This window comes from Poromitra crassiceps (genome assembly GCF_964638095.1).
Source record: "Poromitra crassiceps genome assembly, chromosome: 1".
NCBI classification, from domain to species: Eukaryota; Metazoa; Chordata; class Actinopteri; order Beryciformes; family Melamphaidae; genus Poromitra; species Poromitra crassiceps.
In genome coordinates, this window is record NC_139623.1 from 69,287,812 (window position 1) to 69,314,852 (window position 27,041).

General features: G+C 42.2%; 1 protein-coding gene across 1 annotated transcript in view; it reads right to left on the reverse strand.

Moving 5' to 3' along the window:
• The window catches only part of b3glctb (beta 3-glucosyltransferase b), a gene marked incomplete at both ends in the record, with an annotated part of 59,625 nt that overhangs the window by 12,791 nt on the left and 19,793 nt on the right, over positions 1–27,041 (reverse strand). Inside the window, 7 exons of the mRNA XM_083653821.1 lie at positions 3,579–3,692; positions 4,630–4,699; positions 5,387–5,503; positions 12,339–12,402; positions 14,674–14,810; positions 16,448–16,559; positions 17,012–17,088. Coding sequence (XP_083509947.1) covers positions 3,579–3,692; positions 4,630–4,699; positions 5,387–5,503; positions 12,339–12,402; positions 14,674–14,810; positions 16,448–16,559; positions 17,012–17,088 — 691 coding nt within the window. The remainder of the gene's footprint in view (positions 1–3,578; positions 3,693–4,629; positions 4,700–5,386; positions 5,504–12,338; positions 12,403–14,673; positions 14,811–16,447; positions 16,560–17,011; positions 17,089–27,041) is intronic.

The window sequence follows — 27,041 nt, forward strand, 5'->3', positions numbered from 1 at the left end:
ATCCTGGGAAGAACTTTCTCCACAAGTCATCCACTTGCATTCTTTGTTTTGATAATCACCTCAGGTGTGGTTCAATAACCACCAGGGAGGAACTCAAACCTGCAGGACACCGGACCTCCAGGGCAAGAATTGAGTACCTAGGCCAGGGGTGTCCAAACTCTTTTGAATGGGGGCCAGATTAGATCATGTGAAATGACTGGGGGGCCAGCTGCTTCTCACATCATATGGATTATAAAAATAAAAATACAAATCACATACAATACCATTGTACTTTTCTTTACCATCTGAAAACACTAGTTCTGCCTGTGTTGTTCCTACTTGGTGGTTGTCTACAAACTGTATGATACTGCTGTCATCACTACGGGAATGGAAAAAATGCTAAATGAGCTTGTTGATTAACCAATACTGTGATGTTATGTAAGTAAAGAACATTTAGCACCTCCTAGTGGCTGCTTTGGAGACTGCTGTCAGCTAAATGTAGTCATTCTTTATTGGTTATTTGAGATCACATGCTCTCGTCTACTATTGGTCAGTTGTGATCACATGGGTCAGGTCATAGAGACGGGAGAAGGAGCAATGGCGGCGAAAGGACTGTGAACCATGAAAGCATACTCTGACAGCGAGAGTTAGGGCAGAGAGACAATGGTGGCGCTCGAGCCCCAGTTACTTCACACATACTTTTACAATAAAAACACATTTATGCAATGACTTTACATAATGTAGGCTATATTTATGTGCATAATTTAGCCTGTGCAGCAGGTCGTCTACAAGTTATAAAACTACCTGCCCTGAATGTGGGGGTGCTTGTTCACTATTGTGAAAGTTATGTGTTTACAACATAAAGATCATGGAATTGGATGGTATCAGGAATGTGACCGATAGTTAATGTTCTATATTGTAGGCTACAGGGAGACCGCATCAGCCCTGCTGAACAGATCTGTATTTGCCTGGCTGTAGGTTGAATTGTTTTATTCAGGCTATGATCTGTGATGTGCTGAGATATCCAAATTGGCATGAAGAGATGACAGCATGCAGCCAAAACCCGGACATGGCTCGAGTGGATCGGAGCTTCGAAAGGAAGAATGTCATTGAGTAACTGCAGTTCACCAATGAGGTTTCAGTATACATGCTACAGCATGCGCTGGGACGCGTCATCAGTGATGTTGACTGGGGTCGTGGGGTGTTTCGGGTCTGACAACATCATACACCCTCGCCCAGTAGACCCAGCCGAGGCTGATTACGACCCCGACCCGCGTCCCAGAAGCAGCCGCTCACGGATCAGCCTTCCTACTCTGTCTGCAACGTTGCCCGCGGAAGGGTTGATCACGCCCAATCCGCTGCAATAGAGTTTAGTGCTACACCGCAGTATTGTAAGACCTTCAGTGCATGGAGGTCTAAGGCCCTGTGGGGTGATTCCAGGCCGGGCACCTCCTTCGTCTCACAAGAACCTCCTGTGGCAAAAGGCAATCCTACCATGCCGTACCATGGGCAGGGAGGATGCCTCAAGGAGGCCTGTGCGCTGCACGTCATGCAGCTGCGGCGAGCACCTCGCTCTAGCCTGAAGGACCCCAGGCCGCGCCGATGTTTACGCAGATTTTCAGGAGGCTGATCCGTAGCGTTTGTGGATTTCTCCCTCACGAGGGAGCCAGGCTGGGGTGCTAAAACCCATCCCGTACCGGATGCCGTCTCTCCGACCGTCAACTGTCTCTCCAGCTTGTCACCAAACTATACTTGGTTGTCACCTAGTCTATTCCTAAGTGTCACTGGCCAGGGGGAGCCAGGATTGTAGGTTTCAGTATACATGCTACAGCATGCGCTGGGACGCGTCATCAGTGATGTTGATTGGGGTCGTGGGGTGTTTCGGGTCTGACAACATCATACACCCTCGCCCAGTAGACCCAGCCGAGGCCGATTACGACCCCGACCCGCGTCCCAGAAGCAGCCGCTCACGGATCAGCCTTCCTACTCTGTCTGCAACGTTGCCCGCGGAAGGGTTGATCACGCCCAATCCGCTGCAATAGAGTTGAGCACAGTTGTGAATAATTCTACGCTTAAAAGGCGTGGTTATAATGCTTAAGGCCGCGTGTAGCGCCGACATGAAAATATCGAGTGCGCCGGTCCACGCCCACTAATATGAGCTGCGCCGGGCGCTAAGCGCTGTTTTAAGGCCGTTGCAACGATAGAGCCCCATGTCTTCAGGAAATTTGACAGAGAATTAATTTCATTCAAAAAATGTATGTTCACGTCACCCAATAGAATTACCTCACTGCTAAAAAAATCCTTACAGCTAGCACAGTTTCCAGTGTTTCAATAAAGTTATTCTGATTTGGCAGTCTATATACGGCACCAATCAGTATAGGTTTACTTTTAGAAGTAACATTTCTATCCAAACGGCTTCTACGTTTTTGGCGTTTAGCTCAGTTCTTACATTATAACATATCAGACCTAACATAAATTCAAACACCTCCTCCTCATCTATTTCTATCCTTACAAATAATTTAAAAGTTTTCTATTTCGTGTCCCTGATGGAGGGGTCAAGCCAGGTTTCTTTTGATAGCCAGCACACGTATTTCGTCGATCTTAGACAACAAGCTGCGATCGTTCAGGTGCATACTGTACAATGTAACCTTTTGACATAAAAACAGGAATCGGCTCTGCCTCAGGAATGCAAAAGCAAAAGAAGAACTAAACATTTATTTCTTGCCATAGAAAACGAGTGATTCCTCCTAGAGTCCGTTTGTGCATAGTCCGAGACAGGCAGAGATTTACCAGGACATAAAAAACAGTCTTGGCTGGGGCTTGTGCAAAGCCGGCAAGATTAAAATTAAACAAGCGAGAAAAAACAGACACTAAAATAAAGCTAAAATTATCAAATAAAATGCTGGAACCCTTACAGGGAACACTCACTCACCCCAGATGATAGTTTGTATTCATGGAAAGGCAGATTTGTGGATGGAGTAGAAGTTCTCGGTTCCAGAAGGGGTCAAAGAAAGAGTCAAAGGATAAAACGATAAAAGAAAGAAACTGTCAGACAAGCCATCCTTGACTAGAGGCCAACAGGGATGTTTTTGGCTAACCACTGGATGGTGGCTAGCTGTTAGCTGGTCTGGCAGGAGCTGCTGGAGTGGCCTGGTCCAATCGCTGGAATATCGGTCTCCCTCTGTTGCTGTGTGGTGCCGCAATTCGTCCTGGGTCGCTGGTGGTGGTGGCTAGCAGCAGTGTATATGACATAAGTGTATATGACACTTATGTCTACAGATTTGCATCCATAAAAGGGCTGCTACATTGGACACAGCCGCTAGGTATTTAGACTGAGTGGATGTTATCTTGATCTCATTCTGGGGTGCAGACTTTTTCATCTTCTGTTCTCAGGTAATGACTTTTTAATACAGTCGAGCAAGACAATCAAGTGTCTGCAGCACTTTTAAAATACTTAATTTTAATAATGCCTCCAGGCAGGCACACTGCAACATTTTAAATTGCAAATCCATCTCTTCCATTTGGACAATGTTCATAAATGATGAAGCACATGTTGTTGTTGATATAAGAATCAATCTACTTGTTGCTGATCAACTAACCTCTCTCAGTGTTGGGCACTCCCAGGTGGATTGTGGGTATGGAGGTATCAGTGACATCACTGTAGTACTCCAGAAACGCAGCATCTTTCTCCCAGGTTGCCTTCACCACCGGCACTAGGAGAGAGAAATAGTGAGGATAAAGATATAGATACAGAGGGGGAAAGAAAACTGAATGCATTTCGGCATTGACGGGAGAAAAAGAAAACTCCGCTCCATTTTCCCCCCAAAGGCAACTGTTTACTTTCTGTTTAGTTCAGGCTCTATCTATGGTTAATATGGCACTTTATAGTTTCAGTAGTCAAACGTAACTAGTAGTAAAAACTAGTTGACCCCCAATATGCAATTGGTTTTTCAAAATAACGCCTATTTGCAAAGATAATTTTGGGACCGACCATCTCAGCTCGTGTAAGCCGGCTGCAGAATAGTCTGAGGCGGATAACTTTATCGTCGGAGATGGACACAAGTGGCACTCTGGAGCTCAAGAGGAGAGCAGTTTCAGCTACAGAGGGGAGGAGTTTTAGCTGCAGAGTGGAGATGATGTAACTGTAGTGAGCGGCCTCTCGACGGGCAGAACAGACCAAGACAGACGGTCGGCGTACGGAGGTAATGTTCCCAGGGAACATTTATAAATTATTGTGTATTGAAATCGTCACAGGTGTTATTGCTAGATTTGAGGGTTTGTATGTGCGTGTGGCAGATGTTTCACAAAAACCAGTCTAGATGCAGCTGTGTGTGTGGGGGAAAAACTAAAAACATAAGAGAATCCTGATTGCTATATAAAAGTCCCACATATTAATGCAAAGTGGTGCTGCATCATGCTCTTTAACGAAACTTAAAACTTTAGAATGAATGAAAGTGTTTGAATAGTCGATCAACTATGCCCCCCAAATATAACATAACATAACATAACATAACATAACATAACATAACATAACACACACACACACAAACACACACACACACACACACACACACACACACACACACACACACACACACACACACACACACACACACACACACACACACACACACACACACACACACACACCTCGCTGGGAGTGGAACTTTTGGCAAGTTTTCACAGCAACAAATATGTCTTCCTTGTTCACTGGATCTCCCTGAAGCAGAGAGGAGAAACAACAGCCATCTGCAATCAAAAGTAGGTTATAATCCATATTGTGCATGGTATACAATAGTACACAATGACAAGCATGGCAACACCAATATACACAGGCATACTGTATCACACAACAAACACACAGCCTGGGGACAGCATCAAGTAGATGCAATGTAATGGACTTGACTTGCACATGGCTATTACGTTTTCAGCCTAATAGGCATGCACAAATAGAAGAAGAACAACAGCAATGGCGACCGGCATATCAGCTGTTTGATGTCTGCCCGTCCATCCTCTATGGTGCGTGTGGCTGACCCACCCTATATTTCCTTGCGTAACTCAGAAAATATTAGAAGGACACATCCGTGGCCACTCTGCCGTCCAGAGTCCCCCGCTTGTCTGTATTTTCCTTGGGTGGCTTTGAGCTTTGAGGTCACCTGGGCTTTGCAAATAGTCTTTGTCGTGCGAGAACTCCTTTCCTCCTGTCGTTTCGCAATTATTTTTGCGGATCCGTCTGCTACAAGGATCGTTATCACAACGTTGTCGTATGAACGTGGATTTAAAGGCCAAGCCGCAACAAAAGTTTGCCGTTTTACGCAGAGAGCGTCTAACAAGCCCTTAGTCGTTTAAATGTAATTTTCCCAGAAGTCTAGCCATTTCAAAGTAAATAAATGAAAGCTGTACATACACAGTTTGGCAGGTAAGTTGTAAATGTGGTAGCACAGCCATCTCTCTGCTGTGTACAAAACTCCGGAACTGCTGTAAGCTTTGGGCCATTTCCTTCGTCCCAAATATACAAAGCAATCTGAAATGGACAAAAATGTAATAATTTTCAGAGACAGTGGACATTTTGTCAGTTGTAGACAAACAAGAAATCTACATGAAAGTGTGGAGGTCTCCTCCCCCGCCCCCCGATTTTTTTATCCCATTTTTATCCCCCATTAGTGCTAATTTAATTTATTTATCCTGGTTGCTGCTCCACCCTCTGCCGATCTGGGGAGAGCCGAAACTGGCTCCATGCTTCCTCCGAGACATGGGCAGTTAGCCAGCCGCTTCTTTTCACCTGACAGGGGAAGCTTCACCGGTAGGACATAGCATGTGGGAGGTTCACGCTATTCCAACCAGTTCCCCTCCCTCCGAACGACCAGAGGAGGCACCACATTAGCAACCAGGATATTGCATGTTTTGGTGAAGGGGTAGCCTAGGTAAACCCAGCCACCACGTGACCTGCTCTCTCAGTTCCCAGTCACTATCGTCTAGCGAACGGGCCATTCAGAACGATTTCCGCGGCGGTTTAAAGACTCCCGCAGACCCGCAGCCAATGAGTGACGGCGTGACTGCCAACATCAGTCCTGCCGTGATCGGCCAATCAGAGAGTGCGTCTTTGTCAATGACGTGTAACAGCTGCAGCGGCTTAGCACTACCTAGCCGTTAGCATTTGGCCTCTCTAAAGCATAGCTCCCGAGCTAGCTACTAGCTGGCTAGCTATATGGCTATGCAACTACGTGAGGAAATTCAAGTGAAAACAGCTGTTGAGGTTGAGGTCTGTTGATCAAAATAACACCTAGCGTTATCGAAATCGGATTTTAGCGGACCATACAAGCCAGGGCTTCAGAGCTGATCACCTGGACACATTTTATGGCGAAATTATCTGATAAACTTGTCTGTGCTGCTCTGTGGTGATCAGCTAATGTCTTCATAGCATTGTGATTATGATTTAATGCATTATGGAAGATAAACGCTGGTTTAACATAATTAAAATAATTCCCTACCAAACATGTAAAGTGACGCTTCTGGGCAGTAGACCATTTGGGCATAACATTATGTAATGTGACATGAGATCACCACATTTCAATAAATATAACGTTTTTGCACATTTGAATGCTGCTGGTCGTTTGTTTAATGCTGTATATATTGGATATTTAAAGCTGATACACAACACAATTGTGTTGAGGTAATTCTGCAAAGCTCAGTTAAAAATATAACATGTAACACTTTACACAATCAAATCTAACTTATTCACAGCAATACACAGTCCAGTAGTACAGTGGGCTAATTGTTTGAATTATATCGAAATATATTTGCATGGTGTAGCATGTAATGCAGATAATGTAGCTAGATACTCTGACACAGAAAGGCAGACAAGCTAGCAGCAGGGATCTTGTCACACTGATTCCAGATAAACTCCTCTGTCTAGCCAGCTATACAATATTGATCAAAATAACACCTATATCGAAATCGGATTTTAGCGGACCATACAAGCCGGGGCTTCAGAGCTGATCACCTGGACACATTTTACGGCGAAATTATCTGATAAACTTGTCTGTGCAGCTCTGTGGTGATCAGCTAATGTCTTCGCATTGTGATTATGATTTAATGCATTATGGAAGATAAACGCTGGAAGGCTGGGTAGCATTAGCTGACGTCATCCAGGCTACAGTAACATTAGGCTATTATAGTTATGAAACGCTGATTCAAACGTTACAATAATAAGACACAATAGGAGCCAGTTACCCTACTGTAGATAGAGAGTAATTTCAGACCACCAGATATCACCATATTTATGTTATTAAATGCTGTAACGTTAACGGTAATTCTCATGTGTATGGTTTATTTATAAGCATTCATTGATTGAAGCAGAGTGCTGGTCGGTTAAGTTTCTCTGTAGTCAATGTCCTCTGCTCCAATCTTCGTTCGTAGTTTCTTCTGTCTCTCGTCCAGCAGCTGCAGATGTCATCATTATCCACGTTATTGATTATTATTTATAAAAAAAATCTCGTGTAAATATTTTGTGAACGCACCAATAGTTAGAGAAGGAAACCTATCTTTGCATTTTATTTTTTAATAAAAGTAGGCTACTTGTGATATCTCACGTGGTCGATCATCATTGCAAATTTATGTGAACAGCTAGGTTTAATGACAAATATGGAATATCACCCAAGGAAATACCACGGTTTAATGCCAACAGATAAACCATACAGATTTGTTGTAATTGTGAACACATAAGGGAGCAAAGACATGGTTTTCAAGTATAACACAACTTTTATTCAAAGACAGGATTGAAAAATATAGGTCACTTGTATTCACTTCAGTAATGTCAGGTCTCAGTCGCATTCACGCTAACCTCTTAACGTCTAGCTATAGCTAGGTTACATCTGGATTATGTATAATATACAGAATTGCACAGTACACAGTTGCACAGTTACTGCACAGTAACGTGTACAAATATTGAACGCAACAGTCTCGTTCTGGAGCGAACCCCTCAGCTGAATTCACGTTGGAATATGATATCAAGGCTTGATACATTTGATTGTAGCTACTCATACAGCCGTGTGGAGCTTATCTAGCTAGGTTGCATCTGGAATATGATATCAAGCCAGTAATGTAGCTAGCTAGCGTTAAATAGGTTTATCTGTAACCATGCTGAAATGTGAGGGCATTAACGTTAATATTTCAATTAGGTCAAACACACCTTACCGTTATGACTGCGGCCGTTTTGGATTAACATTAGCGTTAAGTCCATGATCAAATCTAGCATTTCGGTATATTCAGTGTGTGTGTGTGAAAAGGATGTTAGCATGCTAGCATTATTAGCACAGAATGTATACAGTCCATGGTACAACGTTAGGCCTTCAAGTCCTGAGGCGAACAGCACTGGAGGATGAAGTCTGCAGACTGGCATTCAGTGTCCAGCATAACAAGCACGCCTGTTTCCTCATCAGGTTGGCAGCAGCTGTATAGATGATGACTGTTCTTCACAGCCACAAATATCTCTCCAGATCTGCGGCCATCTGCAGCAGGGATCGAGGTTTGGGTCCGTGTAGACTAGGGCTGCCAACATTCCATCCCAGCAATACGGGACGGTCGGACCAACGGGGTGGGGGGGGGAGTTGTCCTGTTCCTCTTTCATTCCCTGACCACCGTCACGCGATGTTCTCTCTTCTTGTAGCTGGTTGTAACCATTTGCGTGCTAGCAGTACTGAAATGAAAAGTGTTAGCTCATGCGCTAACAACAAAGGTCGCAGAGTGATGACGCCATCTGCTGCACTGCGCATGTGCTCTGTGCACTAAACTGGTTGGATGATGGTTGCGTAATGGAGTGGTCTATCGGGGGGGGGGCAACAACCGCAGGAAATCGTTTAACAATGGTGGGAATCCAGACCATAGTGACTGAGAACAGGTCTGAGAGCAGGTCACGTGGGGGATGGGTTTACCCAGGCTAGTGAAGGGGTTCCTATATGAAGGAAACCCCCAGGGAGCACAGGCAAACTCCACACAGAAAGGCCCTTTTGACGACCCCACCTGGGCGGCGGGGACATGCAGACGGGCACGCACTCCTTCAGCACTCACAGCGTCCCAGGTGAGAATCGAACCCAGGACCTTCTAGCTGTGAGGCAACAGCTCTACCACTGAGCCACCGTGCCCCCTGAAAGAGTGGGAGTTCTCTTTAAAAACACAAAAACGTAGGTATTGAAGGGTCACACGCGTGCACACGCGTGCACACACACACACACACACACACACACACACACACACACACACACACACACACACACACACACACACACACACACACACACTGGGATGACTTACTGATCAGAGGGTTTATTTTTCTGTATAAACCTTAAATCAGTTGACTTGAGGATTTGAAGAGGGCCAGAGAGCTCATAGGTAAAGTGCCATGCATTTGAATGAGTAACACTGAGTGGCCTGCTTTACTTGACTTTGCCCTTTGATCTATTTGAACCTAACCTAACTAATTTTAAATCATTACATCATGCTGCAAATGTAGAGAGAAATTCACTTGATTCAATAATGGCCATTGTTTCTTTGGCGTTTTGACAGATTATGACAGCCTTCAAAAGCAAGACTGCATATAAACCTCTTCTAAAGCCACCTATTTCTGAAGAAAATGGTGAAAACGACATACCCAAACTAAAATGTTACAGACAACTGCCTGACCTTTTCTGAAAGGTAAGACTTTGAAGTTTCTGTTCCAAGTGTCAGAATGACTCTATGTGTTACTGACCCTGAGTAACGCCAGCTCAAACACAGTGGTTGATTCTCGCCTAGAATAAAAAACACTTTTAGAGTGTAAACAGTTACCTGTGGTTGTTGTATTTATGGCTAGAAACCCAATGGACACATACATGTAGCCACAGGCCTTACCACATCCCAACTCAAAGAAGATGAAAAAATACCAAAACATGAGTATTTGGCAGTGGTTTTTGTAGGGAGATACCTAGGCGGATTTCCAACAAGCCATTTGAAAAAGCCATTTGAAAAACCCAAATAATCTGAAATGTTGTCTTTGTCTTTGTACAAAGACGGCTATAACTTCCGCTGTGTTGATCTGATCTGAAAAATGAAGACATGGTTCGATGCGCAAGATTCAGACGATTAATTTGGTATGTAGCCTAAACAGCATTGTTCAGAATTAACCACCTAATTCATCACATTAATGACAGATGAACAGCAAAAAATCTGAAACGTAACGCCCGTGTTACGGTGCAATGCAAGAGGTTAAAAACATCAGATAGTCATAGATTCTCATTATGTATTCCTCCTAAATTAATAATGTATTGCCATTAATAAGAATCATGATAGAGGAGAATATCCTGGTTACATATATGTTTCTTACAGGAATCAATCTTTAATTAAGTCGTAATCCAGACGTTTTTTGTTTTTTTTACTTGCTGAAATATTTTTTACTTTGCGAGGCAGCTGGATTCGCTCCAGATCATGAGATCATGATCACACGACAACAAACCAGCATCAGCATCAGGTTAACATAATTAGCCTGATTATGCTAAAATATGAATGAATGGAATACTGGGAGAATGAGTGGGATTCATTTCATAACAATTATCTCCATAAGAAGACTGCTCCAACCCAAATAAGTGAATAGAGTAATCAGTGATTTTTTTTTGTAATTGAACACTATTGTTATGGTGCAATCCATTGAAATAATTTGTAAGCTCTCATCGTTTAGGTTAGCTGTCAATCATGCTGTTAGACATCATTCAGGAACAGTCATTTATTAGCCTTGAGCGTTCATTGGTTAGCCTCGAGCATTCATTGGTTAGATTAACTGTCAATCTCCAGTCATGTATTTGAATGAATGTGGGTAAATGTGATTGGTTGACTGGCTAGGTGGGTGGGCCTAATCACCAATAAAGCTTATAGACCAAATCACCGTGGCATCACCATGTAAACAACATTTACTTCCGGGTACCACTTCGGTACCCGGAAGTAGGTTTAAATGTGCGTGTTGTCAAATAAATGCTGTCAAACTCTCTCGTTGTTTTCGGCCGACTACTCAATTTAAATGTTCAAACGGTGGGTAAACATGCTTGTCCGACGTATCTAGCCTTTCTTCTGTGTTTGTTTTATGTAGTGTTAGCTAGCTAATAACGTTTGTTTACAACTGTCAAACTTGCTGTTTTTTTTGCAGACTCGTTACGTTACGTTACAGACAGAGGCTACTGACGCTGCTCGGATACAGCTCGGAACCCGGATGTTGTAGCTGTAGTAAGCCTGTGCCGCCGAATCCAGAGTTCTCTTTGCTCATGTTTGCCCTTTGCAGATGGAATTCTGAATAATCCAAATCTTGACCCGCTCTTTATGGTCACTGGACACCCAACAACACAACACGAACAAACCATTTTTGTCTTCTTTGTCTGTTTTTGTCTTCAACACGTCAGTTTGTGCCGTTCACCGCCATTATGTGTGGAGTTAACCGGAACCAGGGGTAACCGGAGGTAAATGTAAACATCCCCGCTGATTTGGTCTATAGAGAGCCGCAGGAATGAGTCCGGAAAACATTGATGCTAACACTCCCGGTTCTTCACTGTTTCTGCCTATGGGATTTTCTAATAGGTTTTTGGCACAATGCTTCAAATGAGGTCTGTGGTTAATGCAAGCTTATTCAAACGCGAACCAGTGTTCAGCAGGATCATCTTCACACATGAGGACCACTTTTATGAGTTTTGAAGCTTTTACGTGCCGTTAAAAGGGCGGCTAGCTAGCAAACGGCTAAATGAGACTACACTGTTGAGTCGACGGGGATATTATACGTCAATTGTCAGTGTGCATCATTCTGTTCGTCATGTTCCCATCCTCATGGGGCATTGGACGCTGAACGCAGCTTCAGCAGTGACCCAATTTGAGCTATCCAGATGACCAGACGTTCGTCAGGCGGCCATGGCATAGACCCACCACAGTGACAAGCGTGCCAAATGAGCTTCTGGAGGTGCCAGTGCCATGACCCAGGGCCACCAGGGGGCACCGAGGCACAGTGATGACAGGTAAGCCTTCGCCTAAACCCCGGCGTGACACTATTATTGTCACATTTGGATGCATCTGCCTTAGAAACACACGCATGCACGCACGCACGCACGCACGCACGCGCGCGCACACACACACACACACACACACACACACACACACACACACACACACACACACACACACACACACACACACACACACACACACACACACACGCAGAGCTGGTGCAAAATCTATTACCAGGTTCAGAATTTAATTCTATGAGTCTAATGGCTATGCGTCGCTCAGGCAGGAGAGGAGAGCGGTGGGAAAAAAAACACACAGAACGACTGAAGGAAGTTCCACAATACCTCGTGTTTCAAGTCAATAGTAAAGTCTGACTTGATTGGCTCATGTTGGCTCCGCTCAGCGAGTCTGAAAGACATCAAAGAGAAAAACAGTGAGAAGAAAGAGAGAGACGCATGGTATTACATACAGTACATGCTACCACATATTGCAGATGGACCTGTTATGCACAACACACACCAGAGATGGGGACTTGGACTTAAGACTTGGACTTGAGTTGCACTTAACTAAAGCCCCTTTCAGACATGCCTTGGAACTCTGCAGTTACCCAGAGGGGACCCGGGTGGTGGTGTATATATGAACACAATTTGGAGATCTATGCGCGCTCCTGAGACCCTCCTATGACCCGCCTCTGATACCAGATCGTAGCCTAGTATCAATCCCCCTCCCCTCCAGAGTGCTGTAAAGTAGCTGAGCTAAGCGAGTGGGAGGAGGCGGTGGAGACAGATTATTATTATATAAATAGTTGATGTGAATGAGCGAGTGAGCAAACATCACGCAGTTTCCGTTTTTCCAGATGAATTTCTAACCTGCTCCGTGTGTCAGCCAACAGGCTGGATTGAAACGCTGGCTTTGCTCTGGAAAGCTTTGCGCAGCAGCACACCACCGTCAAAATATATACAAGCATTTTTGGACGTGAGGGTCATCCTGCTTCCCAGTATTGGACATCGCTAGGTAGGATATCTGGATCTGGTTGCGTTCATGCCTTTGATCTCACGTTTATTATACACAGCATTTGTGAACGATTCACGTGCAGCAGGGTCGCAAAATGTCAACACAAAATCCAAACAGTGTCCAGGTCAGGTCAGGTCTTGCTCGTAAAAGAGATCTTTGATCTCAAGTGACTACCTGGTAAAATAAAGGTAAAATAAAAAGTGTCAACTCAGTCAGTATAAAATGGAAACTTCCAGGTACAACGTTCGCAATAATGGCAATTAAATAAAGTAAAAGCACGTGCAATGTTTTGTGTGTGTGTGTGTGTGTGTGTGTGTGTGTGTGTGTTTGTGTGTGTGTGTGATCCGAAAGATACAGAACAGAGATAAACTGGAAGAATATCTGCTGCCTTCAAAAAGTCAATTTTAACCCATAGTGAGTCGACTGATCTGTTTTTTATTTACCAAGTAATAATTTATTGCTTTCATTTTGAAGGTAAAAATGTCTAGCTTCCTGTATTCTGTATATTTCTAGCAGACCTGTTTTCTTTGCAGCACTTACTTGAGACTTGAGGAAATCAATGCATCTGATCTGGGCATGAGTTGTAGGGTTGTTTAATTAATTAGCGTTATGCGCAAACGATTATATGCGCGAACGTTAGTGGGCAGTTATCGCCCATTATGTATTTTTAACAACTTGTTATCAGACTCTGCACGTCGTGCTAGTTTGTTGAATGTCAATGCGATTCACTTAGGGCCATTAGGGCTGTAGCCCAGTGATACTCAACTTGTGGCCCGGGGGCCAGATGCGGCCCGCGATAGGGTGCAGAGTGGCCCCCCGACCATTTTCTAATTCATAATGAAAACTAATGTGAAATCAAGTTTGACTGAGCTCCAGCTAAATTGTCAAATACCGCCTTATCTTTGCCACCCAGGCACTTACCGTATATGTACTTAACTAACTTAACCTAACTAACTTAACTTAACCTAACTAACTGAGCTTAATATACATTTTTCTGTAGCGGATTGTAGGTTTTTGAGGTGTCAGCCGGAGTTTATCATTTTGTACACACAGGATAGTTAGTTAGGTTCACATGTGTAAAAGCAACATGCCTCATGTATGAAAGGGTACACTTCAGGTATTGCCCAGGTCAGGCTCAGGGCAAGCAACCCTGAGCCTGACCCGGAGTTCATGTCTGAAAGTGGCTTAAGTCACACACACACAGTGACTTGACTTGAGACTCGTCCTCAAAAGACTCAACTTCGACTCAAGATTTGGGAATCTTTATTTTTTAGGTTGATTAACATTAAGGAAATGTTGACTAATAATGTCAACTAATCAATGTTGATACTATGCTAATACTGTAAATTAGTAAGCATAATACAGTACATTCTTTGAATTCCTTAGATATAGCTATGCAGTGTTCTAAGCAGACCAGATGGCATCCAGCAGATGATAGAACGTTCATCCATAAGAGACTTGAGTTGTGACCAAAGACTTGATATTTGACTTGGACTTGCCCCTCAAAGACTCGAGACTTGACTGTGAGTATCTCTGCCACACACACACACACACACACACACACACACACACACACACACACACACACACACACACACACACACACACACACACACACACACACACACACACACACACACACACACGCTCACATACCACACACACCTCTGCAGCAGAGGCTTGCTGAGTGCCCAGCCTGCTGCGGGGTCGGGGTAACCAAAGGAACTGGGGTCTTCAGAGAAGGCATAATGGTGGATGATGGAGGCCTCGTCGTCATGGAGACGCCTGCCCAGAAACCATTCCTGAAAATTGGAAAGTGATGTGACTGGAAAGTTGTTGAGTTATTTTCTTAGTGTCTCCCGTTTACTACTATACTAGCTATACTATACCAGCTTCTCTGCACTGACTCCCAGTAAAATCCAGAATAGAATTTAAAATCCTTCTACTAACCTATAAGACATTAGATGGTCAGGCACCATCATATCTTAAGGAGCTCATAGTACCGTATCACCTTACTAGAGCACTGCACTCCCAGAATGCGCTCATGGTAGATGAAGGCCCACCAAAGAGCCTGGTCTGCTCAAGGTTTTCTTCCCCGTTAAAGGGCTCTTTTCCTTGCCACTGTCGCCAGGGTCGGACTGGGGCTAAAACAAATGGCCCTGGACTTTTCTACCCAGACCAGCCCACCTCAACCAGCCCGCGGCGCGGATACTCCGCAAACCTCCGCCCCATTGACGCAGAAACACAAGAGCAAGCCAAAATTCTGAGGGCAACCTTAGCTCGCAGCCGAAGTTTTTTGACTGTTTTTCTAAAATGTTGGTTGTTTGAAGCCAGATTTAGAGGAATATCTCATTTTAAATTAACATTAGACTGTTGTCTAAACTGTTATTCAGTTTTAACCATCAATATTTGCTCCTTTTCTCATAAGGGTATATTGTATATTTATTTAGAGATTTTTGTCAATTATTTGTGCTGTTATGGTTATTAGCTTAGTCACTCACTTCTACTAGCGTCTACGCCAGGCCTATTCAGAGTTTGATATATATATATATATATATATATATATATATATATATATATATATTTTTTTTTTTTTTTGGGGTGGGGGACAAAGATCTATGACTGGCCCGGGAGAAGCTTTTTTATTTCATTTTCCTTGTTTGTTACATTACAGTGTTTGATTTTCATCATAATCTGGTTTTCCATAATAATAATAATAAGTTCAGTGTTTATGCATGTGTTGCTGTCTGTTGTAGTGTAAAACGACTAAAGGGAGAGCAGGTGGTTACATGAAAGTGAGTGAGAAAAGGAGAAGATACTGAATAATGACATCACAACAGTATAATCCTAATGTTAATTTAAAATTAAATATTCTTCTAAATATGGATAAAAGTCTAAAAAACATCAAAGATTCCATTCCTTACAGCACCCCCTATTTAATAATAGTTCCAGCACGGCTGCGAAAATGTGGTAGCGGGCTGTGTCAAGTGTACATATAATGGCTCGGGGAACAGTCCAGCCCCCGGTCCCTTAGGTTTCTGACAATGTGGCCCCCTGAACAATTTAGTTGAATAGCCCTGGTCTACGCTATAGACCCTTTTCACGGGGGCCATTTTGTGTCGAAGAGGCAGGGTAAACACAGGTGCAATCAAAACACTAATGAGGGTTTCCAATTTCCATGATTGGAATTTGGGATAACTTTTGTTATGATTTGGCGCTAAATATAAAATTGATTGAAATTGATTTGATTGTTTAATTTATACATTATATTGATGATGTAGCAAATAGCAATAAAAACAAGGTTGATCACAAACAGATTCAAAGAGCGCAACGGCTCACAGAAGAATAAAGTCTGTATTGATACAGAATATACAAGACTGTTGAACTGTCAAGCGTGTGTGTTAGCGTGTGTGTGTGTGTTCATGTGTCCATGTCTCACCTCTTGGGCATTGTATCTGTTAAACACCTGCAGCAGAGCAGCCAGTGTGACACTAGTTTCTTCCTCCAAGAAGAAAAACCAGGATGCGGATTGGCTGATGAAGGCAGAGAGACTGGAAAGATGACAAGAAACCTATTCAGTATCAGAATCAGAATCAGCTTTATTTGCCAACTATGTACATATACAAGGAATTTGACTCCGGTTTGCATTGCTCTCAAAGTACTCGTGCAGAAAAAAGTTAAAGCAAACAATGAACGGGTACATTTAAACATTTGCAAAAAATTGCAGTAACTACTATATACGTGTGGTGTCAAGTGTCTCTTTTAAATACATAATCTGAAAGAATGTACATGACAAGTATATGTATAAATAAGCCACACCGGATTGCAAACAAAGGTTTATACAGTTATGTTTCCAGATATTGTTCAATGTGAACGAGGCTTTGAGTCAGATATTACACATTTATTTTGCAGTAAACGTGCATCAAATCGTGTGTGTGTGTGTGTGTGTGCGCGTGTGTGTGTGTGTGTGTGTGTGTGTGTGTGTGTGTGTGTTGTTACTCACTAAGGAAGAGTGGGGAGGAAACTCCAATCCCCTTCATACTCTGACAGTTCATGGAGAAGAAGAACAACTGGAACTCCCTAGACCAATCAAAACAGCTGAATTTTACAATACACCCTTTATAATTGAATCAACAAGCTGTTTTGTGCACAAAGGAAAGCTAATGACTTGTGTTACATTATATGCATTACATCTTTGTTGCGTAGGGAATAAATCAGGGAGGGCCGGTAGGGCCTAAACCTTTCATTTCAATAGTGTCCAAGGGAGTCGTGAGGGGGACCAGCTGAGAGCAGTGGCCAAATGAGACGTGTGATGAAATTGGAAGATGAGGCTGTATAGATGAAGCAAAATGTGGGTGATAGATGCATAGATGTTGATATGATGACCTGCACCAACAGTAAAGGTGGGTGATAGATGCATAGATGTTGATATGATGGCCTGCACCAACAGTAAAGGTGGGTGATAGATGCATAGATGTTGATATGATGGCCTGCACCAACAGTAAATGTGGGTGATAGATGCATAGATGTTGATATGATGGCCAGTAAAGGTGGGTGATAGATGCATAGATGTTGATATGATGGCCTGCACCAACAGTAAAGGTGGGTGATAGATGCATAGATGTTGATATGATGGCCTGCACCAACAGTAAAGGTGGGTGATAGATGCATAGATGTTGATATGATGGCCTGCACCAACAGTAAATGTGGGTGATTCATAGATGTTGATATGATGGCCTGCACCAACAGTAAATGTGGGTGATAGATGCATAGATGTTGATATGATGGCCAGTAAAGGTGGGTGATAGATGCATAGATGTTGATATGATGGCCTGCACCAACAGTAAATGTGGGTGATAGATGCATAGATGTTGATATGATGGCCTGCAGCAACAGTAAATGTGGGTGATAGATGCATAGATGTTGATATGATGGCCTGCACCAACAGTAAAGGTGGGTGATAGATGCATAGATGTTGATATGATGGCCAGTAAAGGTGGGTGATAGATGCATAGATGTTGATATGATGGCCTGCACCAACAGTAAAGGTGGGTGATAGATGCATAGATGTTGATATGATGGCCTGTAAAGGTGGGTGATAGATGCATAGATGTTGATATGATGGCCTGCACCAACAGTAAAGGTGGGTGATAGATGCATAGATGTTGATATGATGGCCAGTAAAGGTGGGTGATAGATGCATAGATGTTGATATGATGGCCTGCACCAACAGTAAAGGTGGGTGATAGATGCATAGATGTTGATATGATGGCCAGTAAAGGTGGGTGATAGATGCATAGATGTTGATATGATGGCCTGCACCAACAGTAAATGTGGGTGATAGATGCATAGATGTTGATATGATGGCCTGCACCAACAGTAAATGTGGGTGATAGATGCATAGATGTTGATATGATGGCCTGCACCAACAGTAAAGGTGGGTGATAGATGCATAGATGTTGATATGATGGCCAGTAAAGGTGGGTGATAGATGCATAGATGTTGATATGATGGCCTGCACCAACAGTAAAGGTGGGTGATAGATGCATAGATGTTGATATGATGGCCTGCACCAACAGTAAAGGTGAGTGATAGATGCATAGATGTTGATATGATGGCCAGTAAAGGTGGGTGATAGATGCATAGATGTTGATATGATGGCCTGCACCAACAGTAAAGGTGGGTGATAGATGCATAGATGTTGATATGATGGCCTGCACCAACAGTAAAGGTGGGTGATAGATGCATAGATGTTGATATGATGGCCTGCACCAACAGTAAATGTGGGTGATAGATGCATAGATGTTGATATGATGGCCTGCACCAACAGTAAATGTGGGTGATAGATGCATAGATGTTGATATGATGGCCAGTAAAGGTGGGTGATAGATGCATAGATGTTGATATGATGGCCTGCACCAACAGTAAAGGTGGGTGATAGATGCATAGATGTTGATATGATGGCCTGCACCAACAGTAAATGTGGGTGATAGATGCATAGATGTTGATATGATGGCCAGTAAAGGTGGGTGATAGTTGCATAGATGTTGATATGATGGCGTGCACCAACAGTAAAGGTGGGTGATAGATGCATAGATGTTGATATGATGGCCAGTAAAGGTGGGTGATAGATGCATAGATGTTGATATGATGGCCAGTAAAGGTGGGTGATAGATGCATAGATGTTGGTATGATGGCCTGCACCAACAGTAAATGTGGGTGATAGATGCATAGATGTTGATATGATGGCCTGCACCAACAGTAAAGGTGGGTGATAGATGCATAGATGTTGATATGATGGCCAGTAAAGGTGGGTGATAGATGCATAGATGTTGATATGATGGCCTGCACCAACAGTAAAGGTGGGTGATAGATGCATAGATGTTGATATGATGGCCTGCACCAACAGTAAAGGTGGGTGATAGATGCATAGATGTTGATATGATGGCCTGCACCAACAGTAAAGGTGGGTGATAGATGCATAGATGTTGATATGATGGCCTGCACCAACAGTAAATGTGGGTGATAGATGCATAGATGTTGATATGATGGCCAGTAAAGGTGGGTGATAGATGCATAGATGTTGATATGATGGCCTGCACCAACAGTAAAGGTGGGTGATAGATGCATAGATGTTGATATGATGGCCTGCACCAACAGTAAATGTGGGTGATAGATGCATAGATGTTGATATGATGGCCAGTAAAGGTGGGTGATAGATGCATAGATGTTGATATGATGGCCTGCACCAACAGTAAAGGTGGGTGATAGATGCATAGATGTTGATATGATGGCCTGCACCAACAGTAAATGTGGGTGATAGATGCATAGATGTTGATATGATGGCCTGCACCAACAGTAAATGTGGGTGATAGATGTTGATATGATGGCCTGCACCAACAGTAAATGTGGGTAATAGATGCATAGATGTTGATATGATGGCCAGTAAATGTGGGTAATAGATGCATAGATGTTGATATGATGGCCAGTAAATGTGGGTGATAGATGCATAGATGTTGATATGATGGCCAGTAAATGTGGGTGATAGATGCATAGATGTTGATATGATGGCCTGCACCAACAGTAAATGTGGGTGATAGATGCATAGATGTTGATATGATGGCCAGTAAATGTGGGTGATAGATGCATAGATGTTGATATGATGGCCTGCACCAACAGTAAAGGTGGGTGATAGATGCATAGATGTTGATATGATGGCCAGTAAATGTGGGTGATAGATGCATAGATGTTGATATGATGGCCTGCACCAACAGTAAATGTGGGTGATAGATGCATATATGTTGATATGATGGCCAGTAAATGTGGGTGATAGATGCATAGATGTTGATATGATGGCCAGTAAATGTGGGTGATAGATGCATAGATGTTGATATGATGGCCAGTAAATGTGGGTGATAGATGCATAGATGTTGATATGATGGCCTGCACCAACAGTAAAGGTGGGTGATAGATGCATAGATGTCAGGACTTCCGGGTCATGAGCGGCTAAGACGCACAAAGCAGCGCTCCTGAACTCCATGACATATTCTTAACTTTTCGGCACCAAATAGCCGTCCAATACTACAAATCGACCACCTTTCATCATCGCTGGTTGTTAAACTACGAGTACAACTCCTTGCTTGTTTTCTCCCTGCTAGCCTCGAGAAGTGGTAGCGTAATGGGAAAGAAAGACAAGCTCCCTGAAGCTAATGCTAGTGAAGCTAGCTCCTCCGGCTCCGAAACAGCGTTACTGGAGGCCGTGACAGCGATGCGTAAAGAACTTAAAGGTATCAAGCAAGACATAAGCACGGCAAAGCAAGATATATGTGCTTCGGTTGATACTAAGATACAGGGTTTGGCGGATTTGATGAAGACTGAAATTGCGGGGCTCAGGGAAGAGCACCCCCTCGCTATAGCTGGTATCATAGCTAATGCTAACTCTCAGGCTACTCGAGTCAAAGAGCTGGAGGACGGCCTCTCACATTGGTCGGACGAGACGACCACTATCCAGGAACAATTGCGGTCGGTCACAGCTGAGGTAACAGCCATACGTGACAAATGTGAAGACCTGGAGAGCAGACAACGTCGAAACAATATCCGAGTGCTGGGCATCGATGAGACAGAGGGGACACGGGATCCTCTGGGATTCCTCTCTAACTGGCTGAAGACTGCCCTCAACCTTGGAGAAACACCGCTGCTGGATCGGGCACACAGGTTGAATTTCCAGCCGAAACCAGGAGCCCCCCCCCGCCCTTTCATTGCAAGAGTGCATTTTTTCCATGTTCGCGAAGATATTCTCCGACGTGCGAGAGAAATGGGGCCGATCTCCTACAACGGGAAACGGGCTCTAATCTTTCCTGATCTCACATCGGCTGTTGCTAAGAAAAGGGCGACTTTCAACCAGGTGAAGCTGTTACTTCGCGACAAGAAAGGTGTTAAATATGGGTTTCTACACCCAGCACGGTTCAGGCTGACATTTGAGGGGAAACACAACGTCTTCAACACCAAGGAGGAGGCGGAATCATATGTGAAAGAGCATGTCCTTCGTTCCTCTAACGACTGAGTAGCACGATCCCCCACAACACAACCTTCTGACTCTATGTAAGGTTTGGGTGAGCACTGGCTATCACCACCAGATAGCTGCATTAACAATGACATTTTTTCTTTGGACAGTGCGGGTGAGGGCGTTGGTGGATGAGGAGGATGAAGATAAGTACGGTGGTTACATTACATATTGCCACCTGTGTTTCTTTTGTTTTGATTTGTCTTTCTAGCCCTTACTGCCTGACTGTTATGGGGATAAAAAGAGGTATTTATTTGTTTATCTTATTCTTATTTTTTCTCTTTTCTTAAGAAACAAATAAGGGAAACAAAAAGGGAAAAAAAAAAAAAAAAAAAAAAAAATCTATTCTTGTACTCCCTATTATATTCCCACAAAAAGAAGATAAATATATATATATATTTATATGTACAAATAATTAATTTATATAATAACAGTAGATGGGAGACGAGAAAAATAAAAAAAGAAAAAAGAAAAGACAAAAAAAATAAAAATAAAAAAATAAAAATAAATAAAATAAAGCATAATAAACTACAAAAAAAAAAAAAAAAAAAAAAAAAAAAAAAAAAAAAAAAAAAGAGGAGGCAAAGGATAAATGCATATGGGTGTTATATTGCTACCTCATTAGTTTGCCATACTATTAGTACTTTACGTGCTGATCATCTATTATTTATTCAGGAGTGCTGCTGCTGGTCCATTTTTGTTTTGTTCTGTTTGGTTTTGTCTTTGTTCTTTTTTGGGTCATGAATCCTAAAAGCTATTTGTTTGTTTTATCTGTCTATAGTTGTTGTGTGTTGTTCCCAGAGCTCAGGAATCTAAAAAGCTATCCATATGGTTTTCTTTAACTTGAATAAAGAGGATGGAGATTATGAACAAAAATGTTGCCTTGATGGTGGAAACATAAATTGCAGGCAATATGAACCTGAACAACTTAACTATTTAAATACTGAGACCAAGTTCTCCTTGATACACCTAAATATTAGAAGCCTATCTAAACATTATGATGATCTAGTTTCTTTACTTTCTTCTACTTGCAAATTTGATATCATTGGATGCAGTGAATCTTGGTTAAATGACAAGTCATACATTGATATTTTGAATTTAAAGGGTTACAAGTTATTCCACAAAAACAGAAACGGTAAATTAGGTGGAGGAGTGTGCCTTTATGTGAACTCCAGTCTCCAAGCCAATGTTAGTGCCAATGTTAATCTTGATGATCCTTCCGATTCCCTATTTATCGATATTGATCTTCAAAAGGGTAAAAAACTTACAGTTGGAATAATCTATCGACCCCCTGACTCAAATCTGGTCGATTTCAGGGATAAACTAGAAGAAACATTATACTCTATAAATAAGAAAAATAATAACTGCATTTTTATTGGAGATTTTAACATCGATATCTCCAAGGAAGATGCAATTAAAAATGATTTCATAAATACATTACATTCTTTTTCGTTTTTTCCAACGATAAACACCTATACAAGAGTAACATCTTCGTCCAAGTCCATCATAGATAATATTGTCACTAACATTCGTAACACCACATTGGAATCTGGAGTGGTTCTGACAGACATAACTGATCACTTTCCTATTGTACTGTTTCTTAATCTCACTTGTGTACTAGCTCCCCCTCTCTGTAAGAAACCAACAAAAGTGTTAAATAACAGAACTCTGAGCCAGCTTTGTGACAACTTGAAGACAAAGTCATGGAATAATGTTTTCATTGCTCCTGATCCAGACACTGCTTATGACAGCCTGATCAGCGAATTATCTGATTCTATTTGTAACTCAATCCCTGAAAAGACTGTCGTATGCAGAGCTGAAGATCAAAACCCTTGGCTCTCAAAGGGGATATTAACCTCCATAAAACAGAAAAACAAACTTTATAAACGGTATATAAAAAATCCGAGCCTTATTAATAAAAATAAATATAATGTCTTCAGGAATAAGCTCACCCATATAATAAGGAAAAGCAAATGTGTCCATTTTGCTGAACAGCTAAGGACAGCACAGGGTGCCACCAAGAGGACATGGTCTGTCCTGAATAAGGTCCTGAATAGGGACAAAAAACCACCAGTTCTCCCAGGTCATGTCAACTTGTCCGAACTTTCCAATCAATTTAACTCTTATTTTGTCTCTGTAGGCGAAGACCTGGCCAATAAAATCTCTCCTGTTCAAGGTATCTCTTACAACCAGTATCTTACAGGAGACTATCCTAACTCATTTTTTATGGAACCTACTGACTGCGATGAAGTATATGAAGCCATCATGAATCTGAACAACTCTCGTACAGCTGGTGTGGACGGAATCTGCAGTAAAATCTTGATTGCCGTAGCTGCTATTATAGCAAAACCACTTGCATACTGCATAAATTTATCTTTACTTTCTGGTGTTGTGCCTAGGATGACCAAAATTGCAAGAGTAATACCAATTTTCAAATCTGGGGATAAAAATAGTATTAGCAATTATCGCCCAATATCAGTCTTGCCTGTTATTTCTAAAATTTATGAGAGAGTTGTGTTTAAAAGACTGAGCAATTATTTTGATAAGCTTAATATTCTTACATCCTCTCAGTATGGTTTCAGGAAAAAGAATACAACTTGTATGGCAATATTAGACCTTATAGAAAAAATAAATGATGCTGTTGATCGGGGGAACTGTGGGGTGGGTGTATTTCTGGACCTCTCAAAGGCTTTCGACACTATTGATTTTGACATTTTGTTGGGGAAGTTGCACCATTATGGGATTAGAGGACTGACTCTTGAATGGTTTCGTGATTATTTGCATTGTAGATACCAGTATGTTGACATACATGATTTTCATTCTCAAAAAATGAATGTTAAATATGGGGTCCCCCAAGGTTCACTTTTGGGGCCTTTGCTCTTTATTCTTTACATCAATGATTTTGTCAACTCCTCTAAATTATTGCATAAAGTGATATTTGCTGATGACACAAACTTATTCCTGTCCCATCATGATTCACATGAGCTTCAAGATCTACTCAATGTTGAACTCAAACAAGTGGATACTTGGTTCAAATGTAATAAATTGTCGTTGAATATCAGCAAAACCAATTTCATTATATTCCACTCTAACAAAAAATCAGTGGATCATATCCACCTCAATATAGATGGAAGGGAGTTGACAAGAGTAGGGTCAACAAAATTCTTGGGGGTCCTCATTGACGAGTCAATCAACTTCAAATGTCATATTGATCATCTGTTAACAAAACTGTCTAAATATGTTGGTCTATTTTTCAAACTCCGTCATTTTCTTCCTTTATCTACTCTCCTGATCTTGTACAAAACCCTGTTTGAGCCACACATTAATTACTGTAACATCATATGGTGTAACACATTCCCCAGCTATCTGAAGAAACTAGAAAGCTTACAAAAGAAAATAATACGTGCCATATCCTGGTCGGATTTCAACGCACCCACATGTTCCCTCTTCCATAGCTATAATCTTTTGAGGCTTGCTGAGTTTAATATTCACCAAAACGCAATCATAATGTACCAAGTTGTCCATAACCTAAATCCAAGACTCTCCAAGCTCATCCCAGTCAACCGCCCCGCTCATTCGTTTAACACCAGAAATACACATCTTATTTATGGTAAGAAAAGACGACTGAAATGCACCAGTTTAAGTATAACCAATAGAGGGCCGCGGATCTGGAATGGGCTTGATGAGAGCTTGAAAACAGCTCCATCCATCTCTGTTTTCAAGAAAAAAATGAAAGAACAACTGCTTAACCTGTATGTATAGTAATATAGTATATTATAATACATAGTATATATAATATATAATGTATATGATATATAGTATGGTATATGGTATTGATATGTATTATAAGTATACTTATACTTATCCATTGATCTGGGATTGTTTTGTTTGTTTTGTTTGTTACCTGTCCTGCTGTGTAATTGTTGTTTTGTTATACTGTACGCAGTAACTTGTATTTAAGTTGTGCTTTAAGTCATTGCTCAGGCTCCTGCCATAAGCTTTAAGTAGCTTCTTTGGAGACCTGGCACTCCACACATTTGTATCTTGATGTTTATCTACATGTCAATTGTTTGTGTGTGTGGGGGGCGAAATAAATCTGAATCTGAATGTTGATATGATGGCCAGTAAAGGTGGGTGATAGATGCATAGATGTTGATATGATGGCCTACACCAACAGTAAAGGTGGGTGATAGATGCATAGATGTTGATATGATGGCCTACACCAACAGTAAAGGTGGGTGATAGATGCATAGATGTTGATATGATGGCCTGCACCAACAGTAAAGGTGGGTGATAGATGCATAGATGTTGATATGATGGCCTGCACCAACAGCAAAGGTGGGTGATAGATGCATAGATGTTGATATGATGGCCAGTAAAGGTGGGTGATAGATGCATAGATGTTGATATGATGGCCTGCACCAACAGTAAATGTGGGTGATAGATGCATAGATGTTGATATGATGGCCAGTAAAGGTGGGTGATAGATGCATAGATGTTGATATGATGGCCTGCACCAACAGTAAAGGTGGGTGATATATGCATAGATGTTGATATGATGGCCAGTAAAGGTGGGTGATAGATGCATAGATGTTGATATGATGGCCTGCACCAACAGTAAATGTGGGTGATAGATGCATAGATGTTGATATGATGGCCAGTAAAGGTGGGTGATATATGCATAGATGTTGATATGATGGCCTGCACCAACAGTAAAGGTGGGTGATATATGCATAGATGTTGATATGATGGCCAGTAAAGGTGGGTGATAGACGCATAGATGTTGATATGATGGCCTGCACCAACAGTAAAGGTGGGTGATAGATGCATAGATGTTGATATGATGGCCAGTAAAGGTGGGTGATAGATGCATAGATGTTGATATGATGGCCTGCACCAACAGTAAAGGTGGGTGATATATGCATAGATGTTGATATGATGGCCAGTAAAGGTGGGTGATAGATGCATAGATGTTGATATGATGGCCTGCACCAACAGTAAATGTGGGTGATAGATGCATAGATGTTGATATGATGGCCAGTAAAGGTGGGTGATAGATGCATAGATGTTGATATGATGGCCTGCACCAACAGTAAAGGTGGGTGATATATGCATAGATGTTGATATGATGGCCAGTAAAGGTGGGTGATAGACGCATAGATGTTGATATGATGGCCTGCACCAACAGTAAAGGTGGGTGATAGATGCATAGATGTTGATATGATGGCCAGTAAAGGTGGGTGATAGATGCATAGATGTTGATATGATGGCCTGCACCAACAGTAAAGGTGGGTGATATATGCATAGATGTTGATATGATGGCCAGTAAAGGTGGGTGATAGACGCATAGATGTTGATATGATGGCCAGTAAAGGTGGGTGATAGATGCATAGATGTTGATATGATGGCCAGTAAAGGTGGGTGATAGATGCATAGATGTTGATATGATGGCCTGGACCAACACTAAAGG